Source organism: Pogona vitticeps, chromosome 4 (assembly GCF_051106095.1).
Source record: "Pogona vitticeps strain Pit_001003342236 chromosome 4, PviZW2.1, whole genome shotgun sequence".
NCBI classification, from domain to species: domain Eukaryota; kingdom Metazoa; phylum Chordata; class Lepidosauria; order Squamata; family Agamidae; genus Pogona; species Pogona vitticeps.
The window spans coordinates 141,057,266-141,078,571 of record NC_135786.1 but is presented as its reverse complement, the minus strand read 5'-3'; the positions used below and the strand labels follow the sequence as shown (position 1 = coordinate 141,078,571).

Genomic DNA, 21,306 nt, shown 5'->3' with positions numbered 1-21,306 from the left:
ATGGACCAACTGATTGGTTCAAAATTGGGAAAGGAGTATGACAAGGCTGTGTATTGTCTCCCTGCTTATTTAACTTCTATGCAGAATACATCATGTGAAAGACAGGACTGGGTGTATCCCAAACCGGAACTAAGATTGCCAGAAGAAATATCAACAACCTCAGATATGCAAATGATACCATTCTGATGGCAGAAAGTGAGGAGGAATTAAGGAACCTTTTAATGAGGTGAAAGAGGAGAGTGCAAAACATGGTCTGAAGCTCAACGTCAATAAAACTAAGATCATGGCTACAGGTCCCATCACCTCCTGGCAAAACGAAGGGGAAGATATGGAGGTAGTGACACATTTTACTTTCCTGGGCTCCGTGATCATGGTGATAGCAGACACGAAATTAAAAGAAACCTGCTTTCTGGGAGGAAAGCGATGAGAAACCAAGACAGCATCTTGAAAAGCAGAGACATCACCTTACCAACAAATGTCTGCATGGTCAAAGCCATGTTTTTTCCAGTAGCGATGTGTGGAAGTGAGAGCTAGACCATAGAGAAGGCTGACCACCGAAGAATTGATGCTTTTGAATTGTGGTGCTGGAGGAGACTCTTGAGAGTCCCCTGGACTTCAAAGAGAACAAACCTATCCACTTCGAAAGAAATCAACCCTGAGTGCTCCCTGGAAGGACAGATCCTGAAGCTGAGGCTTCAGTACTTTGGCCATCTCATGAGAAGAGAAGACTCCCTGGAAAAGCCCCTGATGGTGGGAAAGTGTGAAGGCAAGAGAAGGGGACGGCAGAGGACGAGATGGCTGTACAGTGTCACTGAAGCTACCAACATGAATTTGACCCAACTCCTGGAGGCAGTGGAAGACAGGAGGGCCTGGTGTGCTCTCGTCCATGTGGTCACGAAGAGTTGGACAGGACTTAACGACTCAATAACAGCAAAAAGAACTTGAGAGAATTACTTTGTATCTGGGAGAGGGAAGTTCGATGTTTGAGAGCTACCATGTAATATGGTGTAATCTCAAATTGAACTCTGTTCAATTTCATCAGTTCCTATAAAGATAATTTTTTAAATGTTTCAATCTTAAAACTGCTTGGCCTCATACGTTTTGAGCTGAAGGCAAGCCTATTAAAAGTAGGGGCATTTAAAATGTGATTAGCCTGGGTGAAGGGTGGTCTCAGTATATGTTTATATATTTAATTGCTGTCTGTATGCCGCACATTTGAATGGTGAAACAGGTATAAACTTTTCAGTCCATTCATTAATAGCATGGAGACATTTTGCTTTCCAGTGTTGCTGTGTCTGTCATTCAGCTATCATACAGGTGCAGTGAATTCCGTTCCATTGGTTAATCTCTGTTAAACAGGCAGATAGATGAAAAAATTATGCATATCTAAAAAATTAGAAAGATGTTCCAGTGCTAACTGCATAACAGTGCATCTTAACATCACTCCCAGAAAGACTCTATGACTACACATATCCAGAGTGTATGTTTACATGTTAAATTATAATTTTGTTTATTATCTGTATTTGATTGTTAAACTCCATCAGCATCTTTTTATTGGAAAGATGGGATCTAAATTTAAGGACAAAAGAAGGAGATGCATTTTAGGCTAGCATGCCAGAATAAAGACTTGGAAATAATATATTTGTGTTCTAGGAGGGACTGTCAGCTAATATAAAGGAGACATGTATAATTAATTTGTTTACTGTTGTAACACTACAACAGTACTTTCTTTCTATATTAGTGGTTTCTGTATGCATTGTTTCATCTCCCTTCCCTTAAAAGAAGCATTCCAGTCTGCCTCTGTTTACAAGCTGCAGGGGAGAACAAATGGAACAAATGGGTCACTTTAAAAAGTTGTGCAATACAAAGATGTGTCTTGCTGAAAGTAAGCTCCATTGAATTGGAATTTGTCAGCAGTTTATATTGCAGTCTTAATCTATACAATATTTGATTCACCAAACACTAGTGCCCTAGTGTCCATCAAAATACTTCTGAAAAACAATTTTTAAATTAATATTAGAATAAAAAGAAAGATACTTGCTTGTTGGTAGACAAACAAGCAAAAGCATATTACTCTTTTACCAATCTGAAAATACATTTATTTGATTTATCTTGTTTATTTTTATGTATCTTTTAGGACCAAATCCTCTAAACCTTATATATAAAAGCATAGAAGCATAAATTCCAATAAAATACAAGTCTATTAAAACAACATACCGTGTTCCAGATGCCAGCGCCACACTGATGTAAGATTGATTTAAGCAAGGAAGGAAGCAGTATTGAGGGTGCAGTATAAAACAAAGTTTAAAAACAGCAGTGCCATTAAAATGTTCTGTCTTAACACTATAAATAAACTTCCTGGAATGTAATGAAAGTTGAAGAGCTAAATGTGAAAGGCACATTTCAGTGGAATATAAGAGCCCAAACAGTTCTTTCTCAGTTTTGTTTGACTCTTCTGTTCCTTAGCTTTTGGGCCTGGGATAATTTGAGTGGTGGGATGAGATGACAAAAAGTAACATTAAAGCAAGTGAAGGAAAAGATAAGATGTTGAATTAAAATCAAAACCTTACAGAGGGAAGAAAATGATGGACAGCATGTCTCTGCCTCTGGTCCTCATTGCAGCTTTTAGACTCAGGAAAGTGTACGGTTGAAGTGTTCAAAAACACAGGGAATCTCTTATTCAAGAGATATACAGGACAGAGCAGAGTGAAGAGGAAGTGGAGAAGAGATAAACCAAAACTCTAAAACAGCTCTATTTGAACTATATTCTTGTTCACCTTTTAGTCCCTGCAAATCAGGATTCTTTTTGAGACAAAGATTTTAATATTCCAATATAACACAGATAAAAATGAGAAAGAAAAATGCTAAGAAGTATTTGTGTATGTTGTATGTATTACAGACTTTAAAGGTTTTTAAAAATGAAATATCCAAGTTCAAATGTTTTGAAGCACAATTCATCAATACAGATGAGTTCTGTATGTGTTGTGATTTGAGTACTGTCCTTTAATTTTCATACATGGACTAATGAAAATTACTAGAAAGCATTCGAAGATGTGTCCATGGTCTCTGCTTCAGCTTTCTGATTTAGTTTGCTCAGGCAAATCAGAATTTTGCTATCCCTTTTATTAAGATGTTGCTTGGAAGATGGTGATCCAATTTTGATCCACTTTTCAAATCTGTTAGTAAATCTAGTACTGTATGCCTTCGATAAGTGTGCATGCTATTCTGCTAAGCATGTGAAGACGAAACCTCCTGTCAGCCCAAAGTTCCATTCATATTATATTTACATAGTCTGAGAATGTGGACAGGATCCTTGGGGAGGTGAGAGCCACCCCATACATAATGGATTCTTGCCCTTCCAAGTTCATAAGAACAGATTGGGTAAGGCATGTTGGTGAATGCCTGCTTAGAACAAGTTAGGGAAGTATATAAACTTCGTTGAAAAGGCTGTTGCTGAACACTGAGTAATTACTGGCCAGTCATATATATTCCATTCTTCAGCAGGGTTCTGGAGTGTGTGGTGCCTTCTCAGCTCCAAGGGTTTCTGAGCAAAGCAGATTATCTAAGTACATTTCAGTCTGAATGTGGGACAGATATGGCATTGGTCACCTTGCTGGACAATCTGCACCAAAGTCTGGACAGGGTATGTGTGTCCTTGCTAGTTCTGCTGGACTACTGAGCAGCTGTCAGTAGCACTGACAAAGATATCATTCCAGGTCACCTCTCTGGGAGGGGTCTTTGCATGCACTGTTTTGCAGAGTTCCAGTCCTTCCAAGAGGGATGAGCTAAGAAAGTGATGCTGAAGGACTCTTGTTCAACATCATGGCTATTGGACTGTGGAATCCCTCAGGGCTCTGTTCTGTCTTCCGTACTACATATAAGCTGGAGAGCTGGTCCAGAGTTCGGGGGTTCTGTGGCACCAGTTCATAGATGACACCCAACACTATTCTCCTTTCTGTCCTATTACACGGAAGCTGTTTTGATCCTAAATCGGTGTCTGGGGTCAGTAATGGACTGGATGAGGATGAACAAACTGAAGCTTAATCCAAACAAGACAGAGGTGTTCCTGATCATTCAAAAGGTAGATCAGGGAAGCAGGAGCCAACCTGTGCTGGATGGGGTTACACTCCCCTAAAGACATAGGTTTGCAGCTTAAGTGTGCAGCTGAATTTAACTTTGAGCCTAGATGTCCAGATTCCATTGCAATGCTTTTAAGTTCTATGGTGCTATTTGCTTACTTAGATTGAACTTTGCAAGCAATTTTACAAAATGAGTCTTTTCTTATTCACAAGTGAACTCTTCCATAGGAAACTAGACTTGCTCACTACCTGTTGTCCTTCTATAATCAAGTAGGAATCTTTCTTCTGAGGCAAGCTTTTAATTGCTGCTCAGGAAGAGATTTTAACGGTCAAGCTGCCTTTTAATATATATATATTAAATATATATAAATAAATATTTAATATATATATAATATTTTAAAAAGGCAGCTATATAATCTTTTTTCTTTTGGTTGCAAGGTGGAGATACTGTAACAATTTTCATATTCCCATAAGCAGGAACCCCCCCTTCTACATCATGGTTAGACATGCTTGTAGTTTTAAATGTTGATTTATATCTAGATTCAAAATACTTTTTCAATTTACTGATAATGACTAAATTTATTGTGGTGCTACACATGTGTTCTCAAACTTTTGTACAAATGTACTTTTTATTTTTTAAAAAATGAAAATTAATTAATTAATTAATACTGATTCCAAAATATTATTGTTGAACTATAAAATCCAACTGGCAATTTGGAGAGAACTAAAAATCTTGTCTTGCTAACCAGAATCAAAGAAACAAGAGAGGCTCACTGCACTCTGAAGACCTGACTTAATGAATCTAGCACTTGACTTAAGTGTTCCGTTGGAGAGAAGGGGATGATTCAGATAGACTTTAAGAGGCAAACAAGTTGGGGGTTGGAATCTGTGACATTCCAAGCAATGTTTAAATGTTTGCTAAATGGATACAGTAACCATTCAAAAAGATATTTTCGGATAAACAACATAATTCCCAGTCTCTCTGTGCTTTCTTATTCAACTCTATTGAAATTTCTTGGTATACAAAATGAAGCCATCTCTGGGGAATATTTATCCTTCTTTGCCTTTTTGATATCAAGACTGGATTTTTTCTGTATATCTTCAATGTGACCAGCTCTTGAATATTGGTCTTTTCTTTGTTATTTAAATCCTGTAGTTTTTAATAAGCTGTTATTTGCTGTTATATATGTTGCCCTGCTCCCATTACATTGAGAAGCCATTAAGCGATCTTGGCATAAGTAGAGTTGCATAAGTGGCATTAGTAAATTTCAGGTAGTTAACACGTGAAGTTAACTCTTATTTTTATTCGGACTATAAGCCACCCAGAGTAGATTCATTGAATCTAGATGGGTGGGGCAAACGCCAATAAATAAATAAATTTTAAAAAGAAAAAAAGTTAACAGGAGAAAGTGGCTGAAAAGGTCACTCACATTTTTACATGAATTTTTAAAAATCAGATGAGGTTGAAGAAGGATGGAAGAAATTGTTCTCTAATGGGGGAAATTACTATATTTTTTTGAGGAGGAAGAGGGAAAGAGGATAAATAATTCCTACATTGCTTTAAAAAAACAGGTTGTGATGGGAATAAGACTGTGTGAATTGATACTAGGCAATGAAAGAACTGGCAAACTAAACTGAGATGCAATAGAATCATATTTTATTGAGGCACAACCTTAAGTACCCAAGGACTATCTGTTCTGAGAAGAAGGTGGATCAGGGCCTGCTTTTTTTTTTTTTTTTTTTTTTTGGCAAAAATTTCTGACTCCCCGCTGTGCCAGTAACAGAGTCAAATTAGAAGTAAAAATTTTAACTGCTATCCATGATTGTTTCCCTCTCAGCCACAGTGCTCTCATCTGTAAAATATGAGTAGTAACTGCTTGTCTTTTTTTTTAGTTCTTCTTGTTTCAGGTACCTAGTATGTAGTAACTTAGATACAGATCTGCATGATATTTGACATCATCCCAGCCACAACTTTGAATCCATTTCTGTGCATGTCCCCTGTTTTGCTCCTGTTTCCAGTAGCTATACCTCAGGGCATTAGACAACAATGTGGTGCATTTGCGTCTGTTCCAGGGACCTGCCTTAACTTCTACATAGTCAGATGCTCTTTAAGTAAACTTGGGTCTGTGGTTAATAAGGTCAGGGCTTAGTCCTTTGTTATCAGTACTGATGGAGGATTCAGGATAGGAAAGCGGCCAGAACTGAAAGTGGGGCAGATGGAAGTACTGGCGTGAAGAGGTCTTTATTGACAATGTTTCTGTTACCTGCATGCAATTAATAGGATGATGTTTTGCTTTTGCCTGCTGAACCAAAGGGGTCTCCATGCTAGTTCCTTTGGTGTGGTGATTGAAAGACTCTCTCTTTATATACACTTGACAGCCCCACCTATGTGGAATTCCGTTTACATAAAATTTCAGGTTTTGAAATTTGAAAATTTTAGTACAGTAAGTAAGCAAAATATCTCTCTTATCTGCACAAAGCCCAAGGACTGGATAAACATTTTCCCTTTTGCAATTTTAGCTTAATCCCTTTTCTCCAGCCAATATTCAACTGGTTTTAAGTCTTTTACCCTAGTGGGTGAAAAGTGTATTCAGTAATTATCTGGCTATTTCCTCCTTTTTCTTGTGTGTCTGTGTGTGTCTCTCTCTGTGTGTGTGCTTTAGTTAACAAACTCTTTTTCAGTATAACTTTGGAATACCCCTAGAGTGCAGAAACTTCTACCCGTTGTGAGGGTGTCCTTACTTCATTTTACTGGTAGACCAAGGGATCACCAACTTTGCTGTTTGTATATATCATGATCATTCAGGTTAAATACTTACTTTCGCACATGTGGGCTAGTATAACTTGACATCACTGCACTCTTTTTGAATGTTTACTAACTAACAGATTTTCAGTACTGTACCATCATAACCATTGCCATAATTAACAACTACATTCTGTAGTTCAGCTTGCTATTCCATATGCATCAAATGAGAACTGCATGAAGAAACAGGTTACCGAAGTCAAAACTGGAGTGAATAAAAACTTCCCTTTCTTCCAAGGTGAAAAACATTCTATCTGGTGTGTACTGGTATCCAAACTATGGTGCTTTTAAAGCATGTTGTGTTTTTGAAGGATGTACAGATTACCTATAAAGTATGTGGTGTTTTTAAAGGTCACATGGAACAATTAGGAAATAGAAATATAAAGAGTGTTTAATTGCAGCTGCTGCAGTGTTTGGTTAAAATCCATATCAGTCCATTACTGCTTTATAATGAAAAAAAAAAGAATTATTGTGGGTGCTGATATGTCTGCTGTATGCATATTTCAAGAAAAGTGACAGACATGATTCAAAAAGGGGTTACTATGACCATAGCTATCGGACAATGAGTAATGGAATCCCATGTGTTCTCTTGGAATTGATAGTAATGTGATAGTGTGTACACTTTTGCTCGCTGGCCTTAATAATCTCTCTGTTAAGAAATACATATCATAATACATATTTACACTTTCAGAGTCATAGTGAATAGAAATGTAGATTAAAAAATTTAAGTTGCTTCAGAATTTGCAGTCATCAAATGATGAACACATACTCTCCCTGTAACTTTATGTGAAGAGACCTTGGTTGTGCAATTTGGAACGACTCGACTGTTCCTTCAGACGACATCTAGGATGCTCAGAGGGATGCAACTTACTACCAAATATTTATAAAATAATGAAAGGAGATGGTGATTTGAAAAGAGGAAGCCTGGATAAAATATGCTTAACTCTTCCATGTCTATGGTTTCTCCCTTGCACTCCTCTCCCCTCCACCATGGGCTGTTCTGTCCTATTTGTTACAGCAGCACCTGCCAACGGATTGCTGACTGGAGAAAAGCAGGTGAGGGAGTGGAGTACAGGGAAAGTGTCAGGCAAGGGAAGATTTAAGCACCTTTTCCAGATCATTCTGTTGCTCCATCACTTTTCCCTATTTGGATCATTAATCAGAGGTCAGTTTGGGATGGAAGTTGATTACTATGTCAACAGAAAGGAGAAACTTGATGATACATGTAGTTTCTTAAGGCCATTATTGTAAAGTATTTGGGATTCAGCATACCACTACAAATTCTTTATAAAGATTAGTGGTGCTGTATTAAAGTGGGATCTTGATCTGTGTTGGGATGATGAAAGATGACTTTTTGTAGACAACTACAAATGTTATCAATCATTAAAGTTTGCTGCCCAGAGTAGACTATCTGTCTAGATGGGCGGGGTATAAATCAAATAAATAAATAAATAAATAAATAAATAAATAAATAAATAAATAAATAAATAAATAAATAAATAAAGTAGTCTATCACCAAAGTGTGAGAACTGGACCTTGTTTAGAATGAGGTTGTATGTTAGATGTTGTTTTAATTTGAAATAAATAAGGGGTTAATTATGCTGCTGCTGTTACTCCTAATACCATACAAAGGATTGCATTTCATTTCTCTTGGAGACAGATATCATTGTAATTGTGGTACTTCAATTTGTAATTTATTTATTTTGTATTTGAAATTTTAAAATGAATTCATTTAAGAATTTCCCATCATTCTTACATCATAATACTGGTTTACAAAATGGAAAAGAAGGGAAGGCAACATATGCATTTTAGTCTTCCAAAATGTTTTATATGTCATGACATCTCTAAAGCAGGAGTCCAGTCACTAAGTATCTTGCCTTTCTAATGATCCTCAGATCATTTATGGAGTAAGAACAATGTGATGCTTAGGATTGTGTTGTTGTTTGTATTCTTATCTGTGGTTAGTATTTTCTTCCACAGTGTATAAACAGTTAGTCTGTATTTTATTATGATTTCAGCTTTGACAATGTTCTTTGTTTGTTTTTTTCTCATTCTTTTCAAACCCCTGTTTATATGTGTGTATTTTTTCCTCTGCCTAGACCTGGTTAACCATTTCTGTGAACAGGTCCTCAATTTTTTACTTTGTCCCTACTTTCCTGTCGTAGCCCCATCTTCCCCTGGTGTCGACTCCGTACCCTTACAGCGCACAGGCAGTCAACACGGCACACAGAATGCAACAGCGACCTTCCAGAGGGCCAGCTATGCAGCAGGCCCAGCCTCCACTTACGCAGACCCCTACCGACAGCTGCAGTATTGTCCTTCTGTTGAATCACCATACAGCAAATCTGGACCAGCCATCCCACCTGAGGGAACCTTGGCTAGGTCACCTTCAATTGATAGCATTCAGAAAGATCCCAGGTGGGTGAAACCTTACTTCTCTCTACAGTTATGAACTCATAAAGAGGTTTGCACAGATGTTGTGTGTTTAATCAGTCACATTGGTTGCCCAGTGAGGTTCAATGTTTAATTTGATTGCTGTTTTGAAAATACTTTTTCAGTTTTAGCAGGCATGAGAAAGTAAAGTGAATATGGGTTACTGCATTCTTCTGATAAACCTTCCACGAAAACTTGTCTACAAGCAAATAGCTTGTATACTCGCTAGACAAACCTGTATCAGTATTAGCATTCTCAGTTTACGTTGGCAACATTACCGTTATTCAGGAAAATAATATTATTGTTTCTGTAAAGTTTAATACTTCGTTAAATTCTATCATTACTTCTACTTAAACATGCTGGGATTAAGAAAAAGAATATTTTCAGATCTGTTGTCATGGCTTTTTTTAATATAAAGCACTCAAGCTGAGCTGGGATTACAAAAAAAATCTGTGCAAACAAATTTTATTTTAAAATGATAGGGCTAATTCATGCAAGATACCCATTTCATGTTTTGTTATGCTTAAACAGGACAGAACCTCAAAATATCAGTGTTCAGGCCGAGGAAAATTCACTCATTGTAAACTCTTTGCCCTTCGATATATACAAAACATATCTGCTAGAATAGAAGTTTGGGTTTATACAGAAAAGCTAAGAAAACTGGCTTTATACCTTGTGGTAAAAAAATGTAGTTCTGTTTCAAAACCAGAATTTTTTTTCTTTTGCACTTGACACGTCCCGTATTCAATGTGGGAGGTTATAATGATTTTGACTTATATGTTAGTTAGGAATAGGTGGGGAAGACATCATTACACAGTATAACATCCACATGGGCTTTTTTATAAAGTCCACAGTGTGTAGCAATTCAACAATACAGAGTTACTGACTTAGTATTACTTAAAACGCATAATGGGTTGGTCACAATAAAGCTTGGCTGTGCTGAAGAAAATCTTCTGCACAAGAGACAAAAATGAACAGTACTGGGTACATTAAAGGGAACTATGAAGTAGATAGACATTTTTGAAGTTTGCTTGTTTTAGTACCTCATATTGTATTGGCTGCTAATTATCAAAAGAGGCCTCTATTTTTTTAAAAAACAACCCCACACATAATCATTAGAAGCTTGTTGAGACTAGGGTAGTGTTTCTTGTTTTGTTTACCATTGTTTCTTTACACTGCTTTGTTGATTTGCCTGTTTATCCTAGTCATTTTCCCTGTGATACACATTTAACTATCTCAGTTGGTAACTATTTCTGTTGATATAATAGTATGGGGAGCCAGCATCTGTGACATATGTATAGGCACTTATTCATGTAGCTGGAACATATCTAAATAGAGGAAATCTGCTGTATACATCACACATTTGTAGCTACTTGAATGTTATTTGAAATGTTTTCCTATATCAATAATGTAGAGGTCTTTTACATTTATCCACGTAAGCCTTGGTTCTTCATTGGTTGGGCATTTTATGAAATTGATTGCACTTCTAGCAGTAGGAGAGAGGAAGGAGAGAAAAATGACACAGCACAAAGTATCTTTGATGGAATAAAGGAGACTAACATTTCATTTATTACAACTACAAGCTTTGAAAGATCGTATGGCACAGATCCTCCCATCAAATGCCCTGCCTCCCACTTGATGGCTCCCCCATCGCACATAGTGGACAACTACTGGAGTGGTAGAATGGTGGAGCCTATTTTGTGGGCATCAGCTATTTTGTGGATCTGTTCCATCACCTGAAAATGAAGCAGTCATTATGGCTTCCAAACTGGCCATTTGCCTTGCAAGTGTAATCTTAAATTCGCTTAGGCGTATTACCACATGGGAAGTACATCAGCCCTCATTTATCCCCAAAATGTATCCAGTTCAGTGTCCTGAATGCCTTGCATGAAAGCTGTGACAGAAAATATGTAACGGTGTGAATTGCTGTGAGGTATTCCTTAAGCAGGACCAATGAGTCTGTGCATAAAAGTCCTCCATAGTCCCATCAACTAGTGACTGACTGAAATCCATAGCATCATACAATGGGAAAATGGGAGGTAGTTTTGAGAAGTCTGTTCCTCCACTGAAGATGGGTGCTATAGTTGGCAGATTTAGTTAGGAATAGGTGGGGAAGACTTAATTATCCAAAGAGTACAGCACAAGCTCTCCTCTCACAACTCATCAATGCTCCTAATTGGTTGATGTGATTGTGACTCTCCAGTGACTCTGTGGGTTGCATCATCAGCCGTAAACATCCAGGAAAACAAGGGGATCAGGCATCTTGCATCTGGTCCTCATAGCAAGGAAGAAAAGGCCATCAGGGTCAACATAAAGGAAGCAACCATGCCCTCTTATGAGTCATTATACACAGGAAATTCTAGGGCAATATAATGCACACTCAGGACTTTGAAGAAATATGGCTTTAGTAAATTTAAGGAGATACTGGGTGAGATCTCATGGTCACAAATAGTCAAAGAGAAGAGAGCTCGTGGTGGATGGGAGTTACTTCAAAGTGTGATGCAGAAGGCACAGTCACAAACAGTTCTAATGAGAAAGAAAAGTGGCAGGCAACTAGGAAACCAGGCTGGCTGCATACAGTACAGAGCTTTCAGATGGGCTAAGATTTAAATGGGACATTTATAAGAAGTGAAAGGAGAGGGAAATCGCCAAGTAGCTAATATTTTTAGGGAGAAGATTACAATCTATAAAGCTCAGAGCAAGGTCAGGCTTGAAAATTTGATTAAAAATAATAGAAAATATTACTTACTTACTTACTTACTTACTTACTTACTTACTTACTTACTTACTTACTTACTTACTTACTTACTTACTTACTTACTTACTTACTTACTTACTTACTTACTTACTTACTTACTTACTTACTGCCTATCTGTCTGCCAAGGCCACTCTGAGTGGTTTACAATAAAGTAAAGCACTAAAACCAGTATAAAATAATAAGCACGTAAACATCACAATAATATGAAAATGAAAATACATATATTCTAATCAATTAAACTTAGAAAAAAACACAACATAGAAGACAGCTGAAAAAGTAGAGGGTTCAGCTATGCTCAGCAGGAAGAAGAACAAGGAATCAAGAGGTGTGCTGCATGAAGAGGTGGAGAAATGCTAATAGATTAAAGGGAAAAGACAAGTAGCTCAGCACCTACTTTGCCTCCATCTTATCCCAGAAAGAAAAAAATGTTCAACCTAGCAAGGGGGCTGGTTCCCAAGTTACATAAAAAGGTCATATGAGAATATCTAGTGACACTAAATGAATTCAGTTCTGCAGGACCAAATGAAATGCATCAAAGGGTACTAAAAGTATGTACAGATGTAATTTCAGAGTCTCTGTCTATATTCCTTGCAAATTCTTGGAGAGCAAGTGAGGTCTCTGAAGACTGGAGGCAGACAAATGCCATCTCCATCTTCAGAGATAGAAAGAGGAGATCTAGGCAACTACTGACTGTTCAGCTTGACATAATTACTATGAACATTTGTGTAAGATCATTGAAGAGTCAGTCTATGAATATGTAGAAAAGAACACAGTGATTTCTAAAAACCAGCATGGGTTTCTCCAAAACAAGTTATGCCAGAGTAATCTTATTTGTTTTTAATAGTCACAAGGTTGGGGGAAATGAGGATTTGGTGTATTTGGATTTCATTAAGCTTTTGACACGGTCTTACATACTATACATGTGGGCAAGCTGATAAAATGTGGACTAAGCAGTGCAGCTGTTCAGTGATTTGTAGCTGTCTCACCCAGATAGAGCTCACCAATGATTCATTGTCATCCTGAAGAGAAATGACAGGTGGGGTGCCGCAAGACTCTGCCCTGGGCCTAGTGTTATTCAGTGTCTTTGTAAATAATTTGGATGAAGGCTTTAAGGGGATGGTCATCGGATTTCCAAATGGGAGAAATAGATAATGCTCCAGAAGACAGAATCAGGATTCAGTCTCTTAACAGATCACAAAACTATGTCAAGACAAATGAAAGAAGTTTCATCAGGGATATATGTAAAGCTCTACATGAAGCAAGAAAAATTAGATGCAGAAATATAGGATGGATGATATCAAGCTTGACAGTACTTGGAAAGGAACTAGGGAGTTTTGATAGACCACAAGCTAAATATGAGTAAATAACAGTATGATGCAGTACATTGAAAAAACTAAGACTACATCAATAGAAGTTTTGTGCCTACATCAATGCACCCAAGTTCATGAAGGACAAAAATAAGCTGAAACATTCCAGAGGAAGGCATACAAGATGGTTAAAAATCTGGAAACCAAGCCCTATGAAGAGTGACTGATAGAGCTGGGTATGTTTATCTTGGAAAAGAGAAAACTGAGAGATGATGTGATAGCCATCTTCCAATATTTGAAGGGCTATCATGTGGCAGGTGGAGGAAACTTGGTTTTTACAGGATCCACAGGGAAAAATTAATAAATGGATTCCAAAAATGAGGAAGGAAATTTAGATTAAAGATTGGGAAAAACTTCTTAATATTAAGAACTTTTTGACAGTGGAGTGGACTACCTCATAAAGTGGTGGATTTTCCTTAATTGGAGGTTTCTAAATAGGTTGGATGGCCATTTCCTGTGGATACTTCAGCTGTGAAATTCTGCTTTTAGATTTCATCACCCAGAAGATCCCATCCAGCTGTACGATGCTGTGATTCTTTCTCTCCTCCTATTCTATGCCCCTCAGGCCACAAACTTTCTCCTCTCATATTCCATGCCCCTCAGGGCATGAACTGCACATCTCCTGTAAATCAAGGGAGATGGGCTGTGGTGTATAATCTTCAGTGTATAGCATTCAGAATTCCAGTTTTCAAGTGAGACCAACAAAGCACGGCTGTTCTTCTATAACTGCTATCTAATCTGTCACCTTTGAAAAGGTTTCCGTGTGGAGGTGCTGTTTTTTATTAAAAACACTTAATCATACAGTTATCTGTTTCTTTGCTAGACAACTCTCAGTTTCTCCCATTTACCCTTTAATTTAACATTATAGCACTGGTGGCTAAGGTCACAAACCTAATGTCTTCCTTTAATTGCATGCAAATTTGGTTCTCTAGTTATATTTCCTGCAAGTTAATCCTGTTAACTTGGTTGCTTCACAGACTTGTAGAGTGTGACCTGTGAAATATCTTGGGATTACTACTCCTTGTCAAATAAATACTTCCAAGTAGTGTATTAGGTTATCAGTGTTAGTATGGATGGATGTAATCCTCAAATATGCAACAATATAAGGTGCAAATCAATATCTGTATATCTGTATTTTGGTGACATAACAAGAGAAAACTACATTCTTTTAGGTCCAAGAAATGGAAGAATGTTTAACTGGGTCTCATCATAAGTATAGACTTTAGTAAACTGTAACATTCAAAAGATACTAGAAAATTGGGAGAATTTGTTAAAAGAGCAAAAAGGATTATTTTTAAAATGGTGAAGGAGTGAATACATTCTGGAATGAAGAACCCAGCTATTCATCATAGCTGGGATTAATAAAATGGTGGATATGCACTGAGTCTAGGTGTTGGCAATGTAAGTTAAACGATTGCAACTGAGAGAATACTTTGAGAGTCATAGCTCATGTTATTGGGGGAAACTGTGGCCCTCCAGTTGAGATTGGGTTCCCCTTCCCATAAACCCTATGATCAGTGATGAGAAATTTAGTTCAACATCTTTTCTCAAACAACGGATTCCACTTTCCTGGGTTCTGTGTAGTTTCAGTAGTTTGGAAATTTTCTGAGGCACTTTAGGAAACAGAGGAAAACCTATACCTGTCCATTCACCTTTTCCTACTTCTAGATTATGTAAATTAGTCTATATATGCCTACCAATTTTACTTTGTAAAGTGCCAGGGTTTTTTTTAACATTGTTAATGGTAAAGTCAGTTAAATGCAAAGTACACATAAAGACAAATAGGTACCTTAACACAGTGTTTTTGCTGTTCAGAAATTGCAGCACAGAAACTGTTTTTGAATAATCTAAACTTCAGTGTAAATATTCTGTGGGATTCCTCCCATGGTTTTTGTTTTGAAAGTTTATGTTATGTTTCATTCCCTCTGCTGGATTTAATTTCCCATCATGTAGAGAAAGAAATCGCTAATGTACTACTTTCAAAGCCCTTCAGTTAGAAGGCCTTGTTCAACATTTTGTTCTGTTTTTAAGGGGAAAGGAGCTAAATATCTCATATTCTTTGTGGACCATTACAACTAACATTTGCATTACTTTATACAAAGAACAGTGTGTTATATTTCCAAGCAAGTTCTTATTTCCTTTTTTTTGCAGGGAAAAAAATTGAACTTGTTACTATAAACCGCAATTATCTTCTTCATTGCATGAAAGTATTATGAGATTAAAATACAGAGAGCAACACATGGCTTTAAGATAGAATAAAATGTTTCTGAGGAAGTCTTACAATGTACCTATGTAATCCGTCATGAGTTGTTTGTTGACTGTAAAACAGCATTCAAGGTCATTACACAATCAACCAGAGCCTTAAACCTATATGGGTATTTTTGCAAACATCTCTTAGGCATATTTGCTTAGTTTAAAAAAATATATACAGAGAATAAAACAAGCCATTGTGTAGAACTCTTAGATGTGAGAGAAAGATGGAGTGGATTGAAATTGGGTTGGTAGGAAAGAGACCTCCTGATTCCTGCTCTCTTGGTACCTCTGTGGTCCTCTAGATGCACATTTTGGCCCAACGTATCCTTCAGGATTTACAGATTTGGCAGAATGAGGTAGCAGCAGCCTTAAAATAGCCTTTTTGCAATTAACAGCTCTTTGTTGTATCTTTCTCTCTCCCTTCAGGGCATATATTTCTTGTTCCATCTCGTGCTCTTATGCTGTTGAGTTAGTACAGCTTTCAGGCATCTATCAGTACTTATTCCATCACTGAGAGCTAAAATGAAGTTGACACCATACACACTCCATTTGTGCCAAGGCAACATCTACAGCTTTTTATGTGGCAGTGCACTGAAGCAGCAGTTGAATGTCCTAGCCAAAATATCCTGTGGCATGGCACAGAGACACCCATTGTGAAGAACAGTTGCAAAAGGGGGGGAATAAACAAAGTTCATGAAAACCAACAGAATTTCCTTGCAAAATTACCAATCCCATCTATTGTACAGGGCCATTTTGAATTCTGCTAAGTGTAGATAATAGCCATATCTTACCCACATTAATATTTTGCAAATCACAGTGACTACAGCTATAATTTTCTCTGCATAGATGGTGTGTTAGTGGAGGAGATGGGTCCCACTTCCTAAAAGTTTGGATCAGGCAGCCTCCATGAGGTGCTACTATACCTCTGTGAAGTCAAATATATTCACTATATGGGTCATCAACCAGCTGTTACATTTGATAACAGTGTGAGTGTTTTGGAACAACCAGATATTTCACTGATGTAAATAGAAGTACAGCGGTGCCTCACTTAATGGGCGCCATGTTTAATGAGAAAATTGCATAGCGATTAACTTTTTGCAATCGCTTTGTGATGTTCCCTATGGGGGAAAATCGCTTTGCGATGATCAGTACCCTGTTTCGCTTACCGATCATCGCAAAGATGCTTTTTTAACAGCTGATCAGTGGTTCCAAAATGGCCGCCGGGTAAAAAAATGGCCACCCGCTGTTTTCTGGGATGGATTCCTTGCTTACCGGACAGCGAAAATGGCCGCCGTATGGAGGATTTTCACTTAAAGGTGAGTCTGAAGCCCATAGGAACACATTGAAGGGGTTTCAATGCATTCCTATGGGCTTTTTAATATCGCATAGCGACGAAATCGCTTTGCAGCGATTTTTGCTGCACCGATTATCGTCGCTATGCGAGGCACCACTGTATGTATCTACAGATTGTGTGGATTAGCTATTACATGGCAGCTGTTTTACATATGTATTTGCAAACATCAGAAGAGTTGGGATACTGAAGAAAAGTAAGATTAAAAATCTGAAATAAAACTTAAAAATTAACACCTTGTGACATCATGATAAGCCATGGTTCTCTGTGGTGGGCAAATGATATGGGAAACTGTGATCTCCCATGCACATCTGCTGTAGCCAAGAGGAGGAGATAGGAAGCTTTTGTTCCTGTTTTTGATTGATAGCACTTTGTTACATCCAGCACCTAAACTGTGGTTTACTTTAACTACTGTTTATTGAAATAAACCAGCTTCATAACCTGTGATGTGAAACTATACCTTAGTTGAAAAAAAGCACAATAAACCTGCACTTAATAAAATCTGCTGAACTATTCTGTGGCTGCAGCACAGAAGAAAAGAAGGCAAGTTCATGAGATCAAAGCTTGTTTCAGCTAATTCCTATCATAGTAAACCATGATTCATTATGATGTCTGGATGTGACCACACTGTTCGCTGAGAAGTGCTGGCACATAGTAATTTTTTAAATTTCCCACAGCAAATAGGACTGGGATTGCATTTGTTGGAATATGTTTCTTTAAAGGAAGTTCAGTGGGTTGATCATACAGAAAAGAAGCAAAACTACATTCTGTATCTGTGTGTCAGACAAACATAAAGGCAACCTGCATCTGCCACCTATAGAATTTATTTACAGACGTTTAAAAGGAACATTAGTTTAAAAAGACATAAAATGCCTCTGATACTGCACAAAACTATCCATTTAATGACTGCACACCTTATAATGCTATGTCTTATACGGTATTGTTGTCAGCTGCTTTGTTTTTTAAAATGCTTATATTTTATTGCCTTGTTGCTTCTTTTTTGCATACTTTTTTTCTCTATGATACATTGTTGTTGGCTTTGAGCAAGTCCTTTTGCTTTTGTTTTGAACTGCATACTGTAAAAGTGACTATAAAGCAAGTTCAAGCATGCAATGGTCTCTTATACAGCACTGCATAGTGCTGGGTTGAAGGGCTGTAGGACAGATCATAGGAACCTATTTTTCAAGCCAACCCATTCATCATGCAGAACGAGATGGCTACCTCATACTAAAAGCTGCTTCAGGATGTTGGGAGAACAGAGCTTGGTGCGCTGGGCAGCCCACCTTGTACTCCCTAAGAAAGCCTGCAGGAAGCTACCCCACAAACTACTAGCCTGATCTGCTCTTGTACATGCAGTGGAATGCTACTCTCCAGAATCCCTACACTAGCTTGGATGCTTGCCAAGCTGCCTGGGGGATTCTCAACACTGCAATTGAAGTAAGGTACATTTTCTAAGAGGTGGTGTACTAGGGCTGCCAGTCAAGCCACCTCTCCAGGGTCTCACACAGAGATTCTTTCCCATCTCCTGCTATCTGATCTATATAACTAAAGGCTCCAGGGATTGTACTGATATCTCCTGCATCCAATGAACAGTGGCAAAACAAAAAGCATGTGTGGAAAACTACTGTTTTACTATCTCTATCATGTTTGCCTAATCTAGTATCTTGACATGAAGCTATGATTACACAATAGGTTTTTGGAGGAGGAAGAGCTCACTTTGATAAAATACACTTCCTACTCCACAAGACAGAACAAAATGCAAGACATCCTTTTTCTGGCATGTTGAAGAGGTGGACTGCCATAATGGGTGTAATTACCGTATTTTTCACTCCATAAGACGCACCTGACAATAATTTTTAGAAGAGGAAAACAGGAAAAATATTCCTCTGTATCAGGGGTGGGCAATTAAATAAATAAACAGTGCAAGTCCCACACTAGGATTGCAAAAAAAAAAAAACCTCACCAAAAAACAAAGCAACATAGAAACATACCCCCCAGCCCAAACCTACCCTCCAAAACCCACCCAGAACATTTTTTTAAAAAAGTAAAAAGCAGCACCTTACCGGTCCGAAGCCTCCTGGGAGTCCCCCTGCTGCCGCCATCGCTGCCTTCCCAAGCCTCCGGAAGTTTCAGAAGGCACCACGGGGGTCCCCCCCTGCCACCATAATCTTAATTTTAATTGCCGCTGCTGAGGTCTTCTGGCCTCCAAGCCACACATGTAGAAATGGAGACTGCCTGCCCTTTGCAAAGATGGCAGTTGTGGCTTCATTTAGGGTAGGGAAGCTGCAGCTGCCATCTTTGCAAAGGGCAGCCTCGATTCCCTTAGCCTGCCTTAAGGGAATCCAGGCTGCCCTTTGCAAAGATGGCAGCTGCAGCTTCCCAACCCTAAATGAAGCCACAGATGCCATCTTTGCAAAGGGCAGGCAGTCTCCATTTCTACATGCTTGGCTCCCAGGCCAGAAGACCTCAGCAGCGGCGATTAAAGTAGGAGGGTGTCGGTGAGGCCGAAAGCACCGGCTTACTCATGAGTAAGGGTTGCAAAAGGCACGGGTCTACTCATAAGTAAGCACTGAAGGAGGTGTGGGTCTACTGATGAGTAAGCATCACCGACCACCCTGGGTGGGGTGCAGAGGTTGGAGGAGCTCCGTGGACGGGGCGTGCGCAGAAGGAGGAAGGAGAAGCAGCTGGGTACCAGTGCTTTGTAAGCCGGGGAAGCCTCCGAGGGTGTCAGTGAGGGTGGGGTGGGGCCTTCTGAGGCCTCCAGAGGCCTGGGAAGGCAACAATGGGGTGGGGGGGAGTATTCGCTCCATAAAACACAGACATTTTCCCTCCACTTTTTTGGGGGGGGCAACTGCGTCTTATGGAGCGAAAAAATATGGAAATATGATTTTGAACCTGATCACACTGGAGTCCATGCCTCTGGCTTAAACCTGGGAGAAGGATTGGCTTTTTTTCAAGACTTCTCTTTTCTACATAAGACACAGTCTAAAAAAACTGGTAGTTTCAAACTGTATTGAACAAAATATTACTGGAGCAAGTTAAGGAAGAGAACTCTGAGGTGTGGTGGGTTCCCTAGATATAGGCCCATGTGATCTTCTGCCTTTTATAGGAAATGACTGTCTACTAGTTTAGTGAAGTTTATGTTGCAAATATGATATTTGTATCTGTAGAATAATTATGTTTGCCATCTTGTGATTATAAAATTTGATATATAATGGAGATAAAGCAACACAGTTTTTTTGAACTAGCCTTTAATGATGACTTTGTTTTCCTCTCAGAGGAACCAAAGCAAGGACATATATGGGTCTTGTTAGCTATAGATTTCAATTAAGGATACTACTTTGATATATTTTACACTTGCAAGGAAGCATTAATTAGGGCTTTCTGTAGAATCTAAACTGTATTTATAATAGCTTTGAAACAGGTATTTTTTTAAAAAAACTATAGAAGTACTGGATTCTTGACTTGAAGACTTTCTTTCCCTGAAGCCTGAACTCCAAACTTGTTTCTTAGAGGTGGTAGAGTAAATATTTATTTCTCCAGCCCTAGCCTTTGAAGAGGAAGAGTGCTGCTCATTTGTTGAGCAAGTTGTTTTTTTAGTAACAACTTGTTCTGTTGTCTTTTTAAGAGCATTGCTTCCTTTTGAAAATCATTGCTGAATGCCAACCAGCCAACCAACCAATATTTGATAATCGTAATCTCAAAGATTGGTTATTGCAATATTCTCTTCATGGGGCTGTCCTTGAAGGCGGTACAGAAGCTGTAACAGGTGCAAAACACAGCAGGCGGGCTGATCTTGGGGATTTTAAGAGACAGTCATATTTCCCCAGTCCTGGCACACCTGTACTGGCTGTCAGTTTGCTTTCATGCCAAATTAAAAGTAGTAATACTAACATGCAAACCCTGAATCATTTTGGACCTCATTACCTATTGGAGCCCTGAGATCAACCACCATACCACTGTTATCTCTCAGGCTTTGATGTTGTAAGTAGCTACCCCAAGGGAAGCCGGGAAGCCCATGACTAGGAACCAGGCCTTCTCAGTGATGGCACTGTCCTCATGGAGCACTCTGCCCGTGGAGGTGTGCCAGGCCCTTCTAATACTTGTAAATGAAAACATTGCTTTTCAGGAAGACATTTCAGGACATGTACCCTTTATAATTGTTGTTATTTATTTTTATTTATTCTTATGCATTGTTTATAGTTTGTGTCCATTACCTCCATCTTGGGTTATCAGGAACGTGGTTCTCCTTTTTATATTTA

At 38.4% G+C, this 21,306-nt stretch overlaps 1 protein-coding gene across 17 annotated transcripts in view; it reads left to right on the top strand.

Annotated features, from left to right (window-relative positions):
- CTNND2 (catenin delta 2) overlaps positions 1–21,306 on the top strand; it is a 717,568-nt gene that overhangs the window by 475,574 nt on the left and 220,688 nt on the right. For 12 of the 17 annotated variants that reach the window (XR_013544226.1, XR_012086701.2, XM_078391697.1 and 9 more), the window contains one exon: positions 8,982–9,300. Coding sequence is in view for 15 of the 17 variants with exons in the window: in XM_078391697.1 (XP_078247823.1) it covers positions 8,982–9,300 (319 nt within the window). In the remaining 2 variants the exon portion in view is untranslated. The remainder of the gene's footprint in view (positions 1–8,981; positions 9,301–21,306) is intronic. The other 5 variants (XM_072998494.2, XM_072998491.2, XM_078391696.1 and 2 more) reach the window with 1 other exon arrangement.